The 13,685-nt window shown below is 39.2% G+C and overlaps 1 protein-coding gene across 2 annotated transcripts in view; it reads left to right on the top strand.

The window, feature by feature from the left end:
• Positions 1-13,685, top strand: part of LOC143509161 (rabphilin-3A-like) — a 50,544-nt gene that overhangs the window by 13,280 nt on the left and 23,579 nt on the right. Inside the window, exons 2-5 of one of the 2 annotated variants that reach the window (XM_076997598.1) lie at positions 12,374-12,515; positions 12,778-12,907; positions 13,130-13,213; positions 13,384-13,540. In XM_076997598.1, coding sequence (XP_076853713.1) covers positions 12,379-12,515; positions 12,778-12,907; positions 13,130-13,213; positions 13,384-13,540 — 508 coding nt within the window. In that variant the 5' untranslated portion in view covers positions 12,374-12,378. Of the gene's footprint in view, positions 1-12,343; positions 12,516-12,777; positions 12,908-13,129; positions 13,214-13,383; positions 13,541-13,685 lie in introns of both variants that reach the window. The other variant, XM_076997597.1, reaches the window with a different exon arrangement.

Here is a 13,685-nt window from a genome sequence, read left to right as displayed (position 1 = left end):
AGATAACAGGAATAACTTAGGTGTTGTCTTATCGTAATAAAAATAAAACATTAGTTAATGTTATAATTAAGCACTTCATAATCATCCAGAATGAAAGATCATATTCCTTTTTAAGGGATCCTCAAATAATAACTAATACTGTAGCCTGCAACCGATCTAGATGTACTACATCCACTAAAATAACTTGCAAAAAGCATCAATTGTCATCACCCATTTATCCTCATGCATTATGCATTACTGTGAGAGTCTACAGCATTACTTGCAAGAGATCAGCTTTATATTTGAGAAACCAAGAGGCTTGCTGATTACTGAAGACCTTCAGTCCATCAGGATAAATCATGAGACAAGATGAGATACAAGTGAAGAAAAAAGAGCATTTTTCACTTCTCCCGATAAATTGTTAATGAAAGTTGATTGGTACACTCCACTGTTTCAAATAGATGTTTAGTTAGAATTCATTATTGTGTTGTCGGAGTTCTCCTACAGTAACCTTTTGCAATATGCTTTGACAAAACATTGCTATTTTCATGTCATCTTATTTGTATTGTTCATTTGTCATGGCCTTTTCCACAAAACAGGTCCCATCTTCACAAATAAAGTCATCTGGGCTTAGCACTTATTTTGAACTATTCAATGCACCATATAGGTTTAGTAATTAACACTGATAATAGTAACCAAATCCTTGAGCAGAGAGGCTGAAGTAAGTGTAGTGCTTGTGGCCACTGCCTCTCCACCAGTCAATAGCTTTGCTGAAGTCTTGTCTTGCTTTTTTTCTGCAGCACTTGACTTCTCTTTACATCCTGAGCAAACTCTTAATATCCAAAGTGCTGCGCAATGGTTTATGAGGAAAGAGCCAAGAAACCACTGGATATAAGTCTGCCCCTTTTGGAGCCGGATGTAAATAATTAAGAAGTGCTGAGTGGCATTTTCGTTCTACAGTGGAGGAGAGAATGTGGAATGGCTCAGAAACATCAGAAACTATGACTCCATACATTTATATCCTTTGAAGAGTCAGTTTGCACAGACCTCTGTCTGAAATGTCTACTTTCTTTGGATACTTTGTGTAATTCACACATGTACAAAGATTAGAAAAATCATTAAAATGAGTGACAGGTGAATTGCATAATATGGATGAACACATTCCAATATTAGACCAATTGTTTTCAACATGTGGGCCGCAGTGATACCCCTAGGGTGTCATCGGTCAAAAGTTTCTTAATTTTTCTGTACATGTGCAAAGATTAGAATCTTCTGTACATGTACATGAATCTTCTGTACATGTACAAAGATTAGAAAAATCATTAAAATGAGTGACAGGTGAATTGCATAATATGGATGAACACATTCCAATATTAGACCAATTGTTTTCAACATGTGGGCCGCAGTGATACCCCTAGGGTGTCATCGGTCAAAAGTTTCTTAATTTTTCTGTTTTTTCAAAATAAAAACTATTCCAATATTCACATATCTCAATAATTTCAGATGTGATGTACTATGTAAATTATTTGCAAAATGAAATCATATTTAGGCCAGGTTCGTTCATTTGTCTGACAGTCACATGAAAAAACAAGCTGTTGGATTAGCAAGATAGGTATGTTAGTGTGAATCTGAGGTAAAAAAATGTATAATCTTATATGCATTTTACCTATATTGCATAAATTGTAATAAACAAGACCTTTCACAACAAAAGTTTTTAAAGCTAGATATCATTACCACATATCTATATATATGATTGAGAAAACCAAGCAAGCTAAGCATAAAGGAAAGACAACTGTACTTGTTTAGATTTTAAATGGTCAATACATTTTTCATGTGGGCTGTGGATGTTTTATGGTGGTTTAAATAGGCCATGATATGTAAAAGGTTGGGATTATGTATTAGACAGCAAGGGAATCAGTTGATGTAATGGAAGGGCAAGCCTAAGGATCTGAGTAACAGCATGCACATGCATACAGGTGTTTCCAGTATGTACTGGCTAATATCTGCCCTAAGTGATTCCAAAAGTGATTCCAAAAGTGATTCCAAAAGTGATCCCAAACGTGATCCCAAAGGTGATAGGTTAATGTGAGGAAGAAATTGCTCCATGAAGCAATGGAAGGTGGGGTGGTCTGGAATTTCATATGAATAGCCAGATGCATGTCTCTTGCTTACCTGTGGAAGTCATGGCACTAGGATAATTCCATAGGAAGAAGGCAAGCTTAAGCAGACACTGTGTTTTCCATGAATACCGTGATTTGAAAGCTTAACTAAACAAGCAGTTTTTCAACTAGCCCCTAAACATGGACACACTGACTAGAAAGTTATTCCTAAGCTAAACCTTGTATGGAGTTATTCTTACCTCTTCTGTAACTTTCAGAATTCTAGGCACCAAAGGATAACCAGCACCTTGATTCGATCTTGGTGTGACTACACCATTGTAGTTCACTCAATATAAAGATAAAATAGAATAAAGATGAATTTGTGATATTATTTTTGGAAACAGTGTTCAAAACTAAAAAGCTAGTTGGTCACATTGGGATACTGTCAGTCATATCAAGTAAATTACTAAAGTATATAAAAATATGAATTACTAAAGGATTTTATAATCTGAAGAACAACGGTATCATAGATTTCTTGTTTAAACCAGACCTAGAGAATGTCAACCATGCTTTTCTTGCTAGCAGGATTATTACTATAATGGTTTCCTAATGGGACTTTCCCCAAAATAAATAGCTGATACGTGTAGCTGCCAGAGTTCACACTAGGAGCAAAAGATTGTAACACATTATTCTTGAATCCCTATGCTTAGTCACCTGAGTTGATTTTAAGGTGTTATCACTGGTCTAAAAATTGCTAAGTGGTATAAGACCAGCGTATCTAATATTCAGCAGTAATGCAAGCCAAGAAGAGTATTGAGGTCAGTATGAAAGAAGCAAAACACATACCACCTGAGGGAAGCATAACAGAAACCAAAACAAAGACATGTGCAACACATGTATAACAAAAGACAACAGCATAAACACAACCATGTGTACTGCCACCGCCATATGAAGGAGGCTACCAGCAGGAGGGAATAATCACAGTTAGCATGCATGTTTGCAGCCAACAGAGTTTAGCTCCTAGCTTTGGTCCTGGAACTGCACCACACTGTGTTGTAATGTTTCTTACCCAGAGTAAGCGCAATGTGTGGAGTTAGCATGGCTTACATGTAACAACACACACACTGGTGTAGGTAGGCTACCCCAAAGGCCTGGTTCATTTCTACACCGGCCATACCAAAGCAGGTCTCACGGCTAATAATGTTTCTTCATACATAAATGAAACAGCAATAACCACCGTAACAGCATTGCTGAGAATATTGAGAAGGTGTGTCAAACAGAAGGGTAATCGTTTCATCAGTTTCCCACTCTTCTCAACTGAACACTCTCCCACTCTCTCTTGCAATAAATGTCCCACAATCCATGAACTAGTTGTCTCATAAAGGCACAGCAACATAACTGAGTCTGTTATAGTGTGATATAGTGTGAAATGGCGCACTTCTTTACATTTCTCAAACGGGGGATGGTGATAGAGAGATTGGGGCGGTATAATCTCCCCTATTGATGTAAAAATGGAAACCCAGTCTGCGGCTTGTTTAAACCCATGTTTTCTCACACAGTCAGCCCACAAAACTCCGACTATGTTTTCTTAATTCGGTTTGTGGGTTGGTGGGCATTCAGAACACCCACACGTATAGGTGCAAGGCAGTGATTATTTATTTGTGTGTATGTGTGTGTGTGTGTGTGTGGCCGTTTTGTGTTTTATGCTTAATAACCAATCCCACTGACACTGTTAATGTGTTCTGAGTGCCACCTGTTTCAAATAGTATTTGTAATGTACTGTGCGTTGCAGCGCATGGAGGTGGACACAAACGCTGAGGAGAGCGAGATGTATTCAAGGGAATTCCATAGACGTGGTCATAAGGGCAGGCATGGGTCATATCGGGAGGGCAGTCCATACATGAAATGTAAACAGGCATACTAAGACAGAGAACTAAGCATGGCAGGGAAACACAAAACAGGCAGATATACACGCTAAGGGAAACAATACTCGTGACTAGACAACGCAACGGGGATAGCAAAAGGCATAAGGAACAAACGGATCAATGAAACAAAACAACCGATAACGGGCTAGGGAAACACAAGGACTATAAATACACGGAAATAAACTAGACACAGGTGAAGACAATAATGACACGGGTGTGGCAGACAGAGGGAACTATGGTTACAGACAAGCAGGGAACAACCAGATACGAGGAGCCGGGAAACCGAAGTGACAGCTAGAGAGGGGGGCGTAGCCCTACGTGACAGTATTTATGCACTAGTCCAATCATAAACACAGTGTTCATCGTATATTTAACTGCTGCTCTATCCCAATGCAGCCAATCACTTCTTAACCCTGAAAATCTATACTGGCTAGAGTGGGCCATACCCACTGGGGCTGTTAATGGATACTGAGTGCAACCATATGGATTTTACCCAATATGCCACCAAACATTCCCCAACACACCAGATCCATACCAGTCTCCCCAGTCATTAAAGCCATATGCAGCATCACTGGCACTGTTAATACATGTTCAGTGCCACCTGTATAAATCTACCATTGAGAAATACATGACACAAAAATCCACTCACCTGCCCAGTCTTTCACATTCCTTACACACTGAAAAACTTAAATATTCACTAAATATTTACCTGCATTTTATTATTTTTTTGATCATTTAGTTTTTATATTTTATTGTTTTTTATTTTATTCATTTCTTTCTGTAAAGCACTTTGTAGAGTTAGAGAAATATTTTAGAAGAATCATATAAAAAGATGAGACCATTCCTGCATCATCTTCGCAGGTCCTTGAGAAACCTTCACTTTGCATGTTTTCATATACTCAAGGGGACCGTGAAGGCTGTGGCCAAACCTTGCTCTTGTCAGCATGCTTTGGTTTACTGTCCTGCTGGGTACTTCATAGCAGGGACTGATTTTTTTCTATTTATTGTCTTCATATTTATTCTTTTTATTTTTTAACTCTTTCACACCAAAACCATTTTGTTTCATAACGTTTTTTGTCTTCTTTGGCCATGTAACTCAGTTCCAAAGTAATGTATTTGTGTTTGTAGTATAGTGGCAAAGGCTTTCAGCACAATGCAAAAGAAACCTGGCCTAATCTACCCAGGCAAATTTTTTCCACTTCTAAATAGTTCAGTTTTCATACGTCTGTAACCATAGTCCCTTCTGCTTTGCTGATATCATCAGCACCCAACAGAGTCTGATAAATGGTTGCTGACCTTCACATGTCCTCCTCCCTGATGAACATCTTTCTCTTTCTCCATCTCATTTTCTTCCCTTATTTTTTCCCATCTGTATTTTAATCATATTAAAGTTCAAAGGCCTAAAAGAGCATATGTTCTATAGAAGCCACACATAACTCAGATAACTTTTGTTTTCACACTGACTTTAAAAGCTTCCATTTTGTTTTGTGCTACAGTGTTCCAGCCTACTTGTGTGATGGTCAGGTAGTAAAATCAGATATTCTCAGGTAGTCTCATGATGTTTTTCCAACATATGCCAAACCAGAAAGGTGTCAGATGAGACATAATAAAGCAGAAGAATTGTTTAAAATAATGTTAATAGTCACACATTGAAAATATGCTTTAATTGATTCAATATGCTTTCACAAATATCACACATATATTTCATTTGTAAGTGGAGGTGTGACTTTTTTAGTCTTTACAATATCACCAGTTTATATTATTTATAACCACTCATATATATATATTGCTTTTTTTAAATCTAATTCTAACAATGTAGTTGTCACGTTGGCCATCCCAATTCCTCCCTCACATGTTCTTTGTCCGTCCTTGTGATGACCAAGTCCCATTGCTACATATTTATGTTTGAATATGTAACGTGTGAGGTACAGCAGGGTGCCGATGCAAGAGCAGGCAACACTGCACTTTTATTAAGGCAAACATAGAACACCAACACAGTCATGGGATGAACTTTGTCACAAAGTCAGACAAGAACTGACAAAGAGGCTAGACGCAATTGACAAACACGCACGCTTAAATGCTAAGGCTTAAACAAGACGTGTGTCACATCACATTAACAATACTAGGGACGGTCACGTGATGCTTTCTGTGTGAGCGGTCGGCTTTTAATCGTCCTCCCGTCTAGCAGTTAATTATATATCTTTTTGACCCATCAAACCACTACTTTTGAAGACATTCCGATATAACATCATGTCGGGAACAGATGCTGCAACTTCCCAGCGACAAACAACGAGAAGCCGTCGTGCTGAACCAAAAACAACCGCTGCTAACTCAGGGGTTAATGTTGACGAACAGGAGGAAACCATGGCTAACGCTATTGCCCAAAGCGTGACAGCCAAGATTAGCGCTCTGATGGACATGAAATTCAATGAATTTCAGGTCAGTCTGAACACTCTAACAAGCCGCATAGAAGACAACAGTAAGAGACTGAGTGAGGCTGAGAACCGTGTCTCTGAAAATGAAGATCGGACGAATGTCCTGGAATCCAAAATTGCCCTCTTAGAGAAAAAAGTGCGTGATTTGACTGCCCGCGCCGATGACATGGAAAACCGCAGTCGCAGAGAAAATATTCGGGTTATTGGACTGAAAGAGGGCACTGAAGGGAACCAGGTGGTGGACTTTTTTGAAAGTTGGCTTCCAAACATACTGGGGATACGTACCAAAAGCGGGATTATTAAGATTGACAGAGCACACAGGTCTCTTGGGGAACGCCGGCCAAAATTTAACAGACCGGTAATCATCAAACTTCACAGCTACAGGGACAAACAAAGAATTCTCGCAGCGGCAAGAGAGAAGGGCGATATAATCCATGACAACAACAAAATCCTGATTCGCCAGGACTTCTCTCAGTCGGTGAGGGAAGCAAGACGCGAGTTTAACGACATTTGCGTGGGCCTACTTAAGAAGAGGATACGGTTTCGGATGCAATACCCCGCCACGCTCTCCATCACAGTCCGCGGGAAAGAACACTCATTTAAATCATCACGGGAGGCCGAAGAGTTCATAAGTAGGTGTGATGTCCCGACAGAAGAAATTGAAGAAACGGTCTGACGCTTTTGGTGAGGTAGCCTGTAATTCTTATCGGAGTGTCTTCGTATAAGGACATTTAATTCTCAAAGATGTTTAGGCGGTGCTGGTTGGCTGAATGTTTACATTTGCTTTGAGTAGGTTTGCCATATAATGGTTTGATTTTGTGCACTATAATAACTGTTTGGATGGGAGGGATGTGGAGGGTTTTTCTTGTTCTTATCCTTTATAGACAGGTCAGTTGGGAAATGCTTCCTGATGTTGGACTAGTCCTCTCAAGGATTGAAGGACTTCCGTTTTGCTTCACTTGTCCCATGTACTCTAAGTTTATTTTGGGGTTTGGGGAGGGGGAGGGTGGGTTGTTCATTAGGGGTGCATGGCTCAGCGTTTGGGGCTGGTGCCATACTGTCAGCTTTAAGAACTGTGTCTCTGTCTCTGTTTCTTTTTCTTGGTTTTCTTCTAGGTGCTTTACTTTTCTATTACTCCCTCTATTTTATTTTATTTTTTGTTTTTGGTGTCTCGCAGCAGTTATCTCATACTATATATATTCCGTTGTCATGTTATTGCATTTTCGATTCATATTAAGTTATGAGTAATGTTAAAATAATCACGCTCAATGTCAAGGGCATCAACAATGTTGTTAAACGTCAGAAGGTACTCTCCTTTTTTAAAAAAGAAAAATGTCAAGTAGCCTTTGTCCAAGAAACCCACCTCTCAGAGCTAGAACATTTAAAATTACGAAGGAGTTGGGTGGGTCAGGTATTCCACTCCTCATATAATTCCAAAAGTAGGGGGGTTGCTGTGCTCATACACCGTTCATTACCTTTCACTTTGGAAAAGAGCATATCTGACAAAGAGGGACGGTATGTGCTCTTGTCTGGCTATCTATATGGTGAACTTATTGTTCTAGGATGCATCTACGCTCCAAATAATTATGAAGCTGCTTTTCTCCCAAAACTACTTGCTGATTTGGCATCATTCTCCTCACCACATATGCTCATTGGTGGTGATTTAAATTGTGTACTCAACTCAGAACTGGACGTGTCTTCCCCGCGTCTTACCTCTAATTCAAAGAGTAATAGCCTGCGTGAATTTCTAAAAGATTTAGATATGCATGATGTATGGAGAGTACTTCACCCCCTTGATAGGGATTACACATTTTTTTCATCCCCTCATCAGGTTCATTCTAGAATTGATTATTTCTTCTCCTCAAGACAAGTTTTGGACAGAACAAAAGATTGCAAGATTGGTATTCAATCTTTATCAGACCACTCACCTGTAGTTATAGTTATCTCCCCACCCTACAGAGACCCCTCATGCTATCATTGGCGTCTGTCACCTGTCATGCTTAACAATCAACGGTTTGTGGACTTCATTACTGAGCAATGTCAGTTCTTTTTTGCAGAAAATAAATCCCCCGAGGTTAGTCCTTCAACTTTATGGGAAGCCGCAAAGGCTACCATACGTGGGGCCATCATATCTTATACCTCAGCACAGAAAAAGGAGGCCTTAAAGAGACAACTAGAACTAGAAGAGGTTTTGACAGATATTGAAACTCAATTTAAGCGCACACCGAACAAACATTTGGCAAAACAATTAGAGGCAGCTCGCTCAGCACTTAATCAAATATTAACTCAAAAAGCCGAAGCCCATATATTTCTTGCTAAACATAGACTGTTTGAGTCAGGCAACAAGCCAGGCCGTTTACTTGCCCGGCTGGCTCGTGGAAGGGTAGAACCTAACTTGATCTCCTCTCTCCTAGATAAACATGGAACTAGGCATTTCAAGTCTACTGAACTGAATAAATTGATGAAATCATTCTATGAGGAGCTCTATAGTTCAGATTGCACTGCCTCATTGGAAAATAGAAAAAAATTTCTTGACAAGATACATTTTCCATCTCTATCAGCGGATCATAAAAATATGTTATGTAGGCCTATCACTGAGGAGGAGGTAGCAGACACTATCAAAACACTCCAAAGTGGGAAAGCACCTGGTCCAGACGGCTTTGGCCCAGACTTTTATAAAACTTTTAGGAAAATACTAGTACGCCCCCTTACAGACATGTTTGTTGACAGTCTTGAGAAGGGTTGCCTTCCTCCTACTCTAAGCCTAGCACACATCTCTGTTCTTCTGAAGAAGGGTAAACCCCACGATATATGTGGTTCTTACAGACCCATTAGCCTTATATCAGTAGATAGTAAACTACTTTCAAAGCTATTGGCAAAACGCCTTGAAAGCTTGCTTCCAATCCTTATAAACCCAGACCAAACAGGTTTCATACAGGGACGCTATTCTACAAGCAATGTCAGAAGACTTTTAAATATTGTTCATTCTTCATTTTTAAATAAACAGAAAACATTAGCTATATCCTTAGATGCCGAAAAGGCGTACGACAGAGTTGAATGGCCTTATTTGTTTGACATTATGGAAAGGTTTGGCCTTGGTGGGAATTTCTTAAAGTGGACTCAAACTATATATCAGGCACCTAGAGCTATCGTCATAACTAATGGTCGCCGCTCTGAACCCTTTCCAGTGGCTAGGGGTGTCCGTCAAGGGTGTCCTCTTAGCCCTCTTCTCTTTGCCCTGGCCATAGAACCACTTGCAGAGGTCATACGTTCACATACTGAAATAAAAGGAGTATATTTGGGAGACACAGAACACAAAATTGCCCTTTATGCAGACGACATTCTTTTGTTTGTTTCATCTCCAGCATTATCCATCCCTGCAATTATGCATACTTTTAGTGAGTTCAGTTCTGTGTCAGGGTATAAAATTAACTTTAATAAGTCTGAAGCTATGCCGCTAGGTTGCATAGCTAAATCTGATGTGCTAAATAATTTCCCTTTTAAATGGTCAAACTCTGGTTTCACATATCTGGGAATTAGAATCCCACCAACGCTGGTAGACCTCTGGAAGCTTAATTTTGTACCTATACTTAGGGCGGTCAAAAAAGACCTGGAACGCTGGCATAACCTTCCACTATCATTGTTTGGTCGAATTAGTCTCATCAAAATGAATGTACTCCCCCGGTTTCTTTATCCCTTGCAGATGCTCCCTCTATACCTTACAAAAAAAGCTAATGGGGATTTAGAGAGAGCAGTGTCCAAGTTCATCTGGCATGGAAAAAAACCTAGGTTACGTCGTAAGGTACTTCAACTTTCTATAGATATGGGGGGGTGTACATTACCCAATCTAATTTTTTATAACTGGGCCTGCCATGCTCGCCATCTGTGGTCCTGGTTACATGCCTTTATAGATGAGGTGCCTTGTGCTGATTCTTGGGCGTGCTATCCATTTTCCCCTTGGAGTCTGGTTATGTGTAATCCAAATAACATTAATCATGATGTTAAACACAACCCATTAATTTATAATAGCATTAAAGTTTGGCGTGATATTTCAAAATACTTTGGGACGCATGGTAAATCGTTACTGGTACCCATCACTCAAAATCCTGATTTTCCACCAGGTAACAACTCCTCGGTCTTCAGTTCATGGCGAGATAAACGAATCATTTTCCTTGATCATCTGTTTAAAGACAATAGTCTTATGTCTTTTCAGGAACTGCAGGATGCCTTTGATATTCCTAAGTCCAATTTCTTTGGCTACTTACAATTAAGACATTTTATTTTTTCCTTGCCTGACTTCCCTCATACCACTTCTCCCTCTCGTAGTCCAGAAACATTCCTTCTAAACAGTAAAAATCTCAAACAGTTCATTTCGGGTTTTTATTCCCTATTGCTTTCCAGTGACACATATGAGCTACACAACATCTCTCAAAAATGGGAGGGTGATTTAGGGACCGAATTTATTGAGGATGACTGGCAGGAGGCCATTGGTGCCATTAGGTCAGTGGCTACCTCTAATAGATTAAGGGAAACTCAGTATAAAATATTGCATAGGCTATATATCACTCCGGTCATATTACACAAGATAGATCGCTCAATCTCTCCTCTCTGCATCAAGTGCAACGCTGAAAGAGGGACCTATTTTCACTATTTTTGGGATTGTAAGTATATATCAAGATTCTGGACCCAAGTGGCCAAAATAATTAGTGAAGTCATTGAAGTCGAGGTGAAGAAAGACCCCAGTGTCTTCCTGGTTGGGTTACCCTCTAGGGTATTACAGCTCCCAGCATCAAGATACACATTACTGGAGAAACTCCTCCTCTTTGCACGTAAATGCATATTAATTAACTGGACTAAAGAACGTCCACCCACAATCACACAGTGGTACAGAGAAATCTTTAATACTTTGCCACATGAAAGATTGATGGCTCTGGCTAAGGGTAAAGAAGGCATGTTTCATAAAATCTGGTCCCCCTTTATAAATTATCTTCCAGAAGATCTGAGTTCCCTTCTTCTCAGAGGGGAGTTGAGTGAGTTCTGGTCACAGACCAGGTCTAGATCTCCCTCATAATCATAACGCACATGGGATGTCTGTTTATTTGTGTGATAACAATGTGTTTCTGTGTTGCTGCTGTGGACACACCCCCTTTTTTCCGTTTGTTTGGGTTGTTTGTTTCTTTAAAAGTATTTTTATTTCTGTGGTTTATTTATTTTATATATTTTTCATATAATATGTTACTATTTAATGTACTTTGTATTTTCTGTTTGTACCTTGATAGCTGACCTACGGGGAGGGATATGGGATGGGAATGTTTTGTAAAATACCTGTGATAAAAACAATAAAAAGTATTTAAAAAAAAAAAAAACAATACTAGGGACAGATGCTACGAATAACAAAGATGGACACAAACACCCACTGACAACTACAACACCCACGTGGACATACGCAGACAACAGACAAACATAAACACACACTTCGACACACCCGAGGGAGGAGTCAGATGTGCTACCGTGACAGAATAAAAAACAATAAAATTAAACATGCTTGCGCCTCAGCATCCTGCCTCCTCCCTCGTGTTACAGTAATCCAGTTTCAATTAAAAAATGCTATACAATTTCTTGATAACAGAGTGCAATTTCTTTAACACAGTGCTAAATTTATTATTATCGGATGTCAAAACCAAGTCATGTTGACCCTGTGTATATGTTTGACAGCGTGTATGTGTTGCACACTGGTTTCCTGCCTCCTCATCTTATCAAAATTGTACTTGAAAATGCAAATGAAAATGAAATTTAAAAAAAATGAAAATTAAAACATCAAAACAGTTTTGATAATTACATAATATATAGTCTGAGTAACTGACAAATAACATGTTTCCAAACACTTTGTTTAAAAATAATTTAGAGGATTCCCCTGGTTTGGTCACCATGGCAGATACTATGATGGGGACGAGAGGTGTCTACTCCCAGCCTGGGCCCAGCAGCAATTCGGAGCTGACTGATGAGGAAAAGGAAATCATTAACAGTGTGATCGCTCGGGCTGAGAAGATGGAGGCCATGGAACAGGAGAGGATCGGGTAAGAGATGGGAGACTAGTCTGAAAGTAACACAGATAAGCATTATGCTTCCAGTACTGAGAATAATACCGCTGATCACACATGCCTCCTAGTTTGTTAGTTTATACAAATCATGCAAAAATGATCATGTATTCTCATGTTTTTATGGCAGAAATGTATAACATTTAGATTTTGAAATAAATAAAAAGTAGGTGCATATGATTTTTTTAGTTGTAAAATGTTTAATGTTACATTATTTTTTCCCCTCTTCTGAGTATGGTAGACGTCTGATGAATCGTCTGGACAATATGAAAAAGACTGTGTGTGGGGACGGGGTGTGTCGCTGCTTGTTGTGTGGAGAGCAGTTTGGTGCTCCAGGGGTCAGCGCTGTCGTCTGTGAAGACTGTAAAAAGGTTATGATTGTTATCTAACCTGGCATTGCATTACTTTCCCTTCTGGTTTAATAATTTATGGACTGGTTTTGTCTAATCATTCAATCACTATCTGTTTCTAGTGATTATTAGCACAGATGTTAGAAAACTGGAAATTTGGTGATCATTTATCAATTATAAATAGGTATTATTATATGTTTCAAATACAGTATATGTTTCTTAAGAAAAGTTATCTTTCTTTAGAACATGTGCACAAAGTGTGGCGTGCAGAATAACAGCCGGCCACGAACTGTGTGGCTGTGTAAGATCTGCAGTGAACAACGAGAGGTGAGAGAAAGATGCCTAATTAGCATAATGCTAATGAGTGCTCTATAGAGTATGTCATTAATATAAGAATCTTTCCAGGTTATTATACAGTGAATGTATAAAGCAAAATATGTTGCCATGATTTTTGAGGTAAATCTAAGGTCAATATAAGGTTAATCTATATTCCCAAGGTATGGAAACGATCTGGGGCGTGGTTCTTCAAGGGACTTCCAAAGCAGTTTCTCCCTTCACCCATGCCCATATCCAAACCCAAAGAGCCAAAATCCCAGACCATGCCAGAGAACCAAGCTGACCCTGCTGCCCCCCAGCCTCAGGCACACACCAGAGGTGACATAAATTACCGCTATATACTAAAGTAGTATTTATTACTATTTATGGCATTAATATTACATACTATTGTTGCATTAACAAGTGACACATTTGTGATAGTAATATACTGGATTTTCTGAACAGTTGCTGGTTTTATGGCCAG

The sequence above is a fragment of the Brachyhypopomus gauderio genome, chromosome 3, assembly GCF_052324685.1.
Source record: "Brachyhypopomus gauderio isolate BG-103 chromosome 3, BGAUD_0.2, whole genome shotgun sequence".
NCBI classification, from domain to species: domain Eukaryota; kingdom Metazoa; phylum Chordata; class Actinopteri; order Gymnotiformes; family Hypopomidae; genus Brachyhypopomus; species Brachyhypopomus gauderio.
Note: the sequence above shows the minus strand (reverse complement) of the source record. Positions and strands in the feature narration are given on the sequence as shown.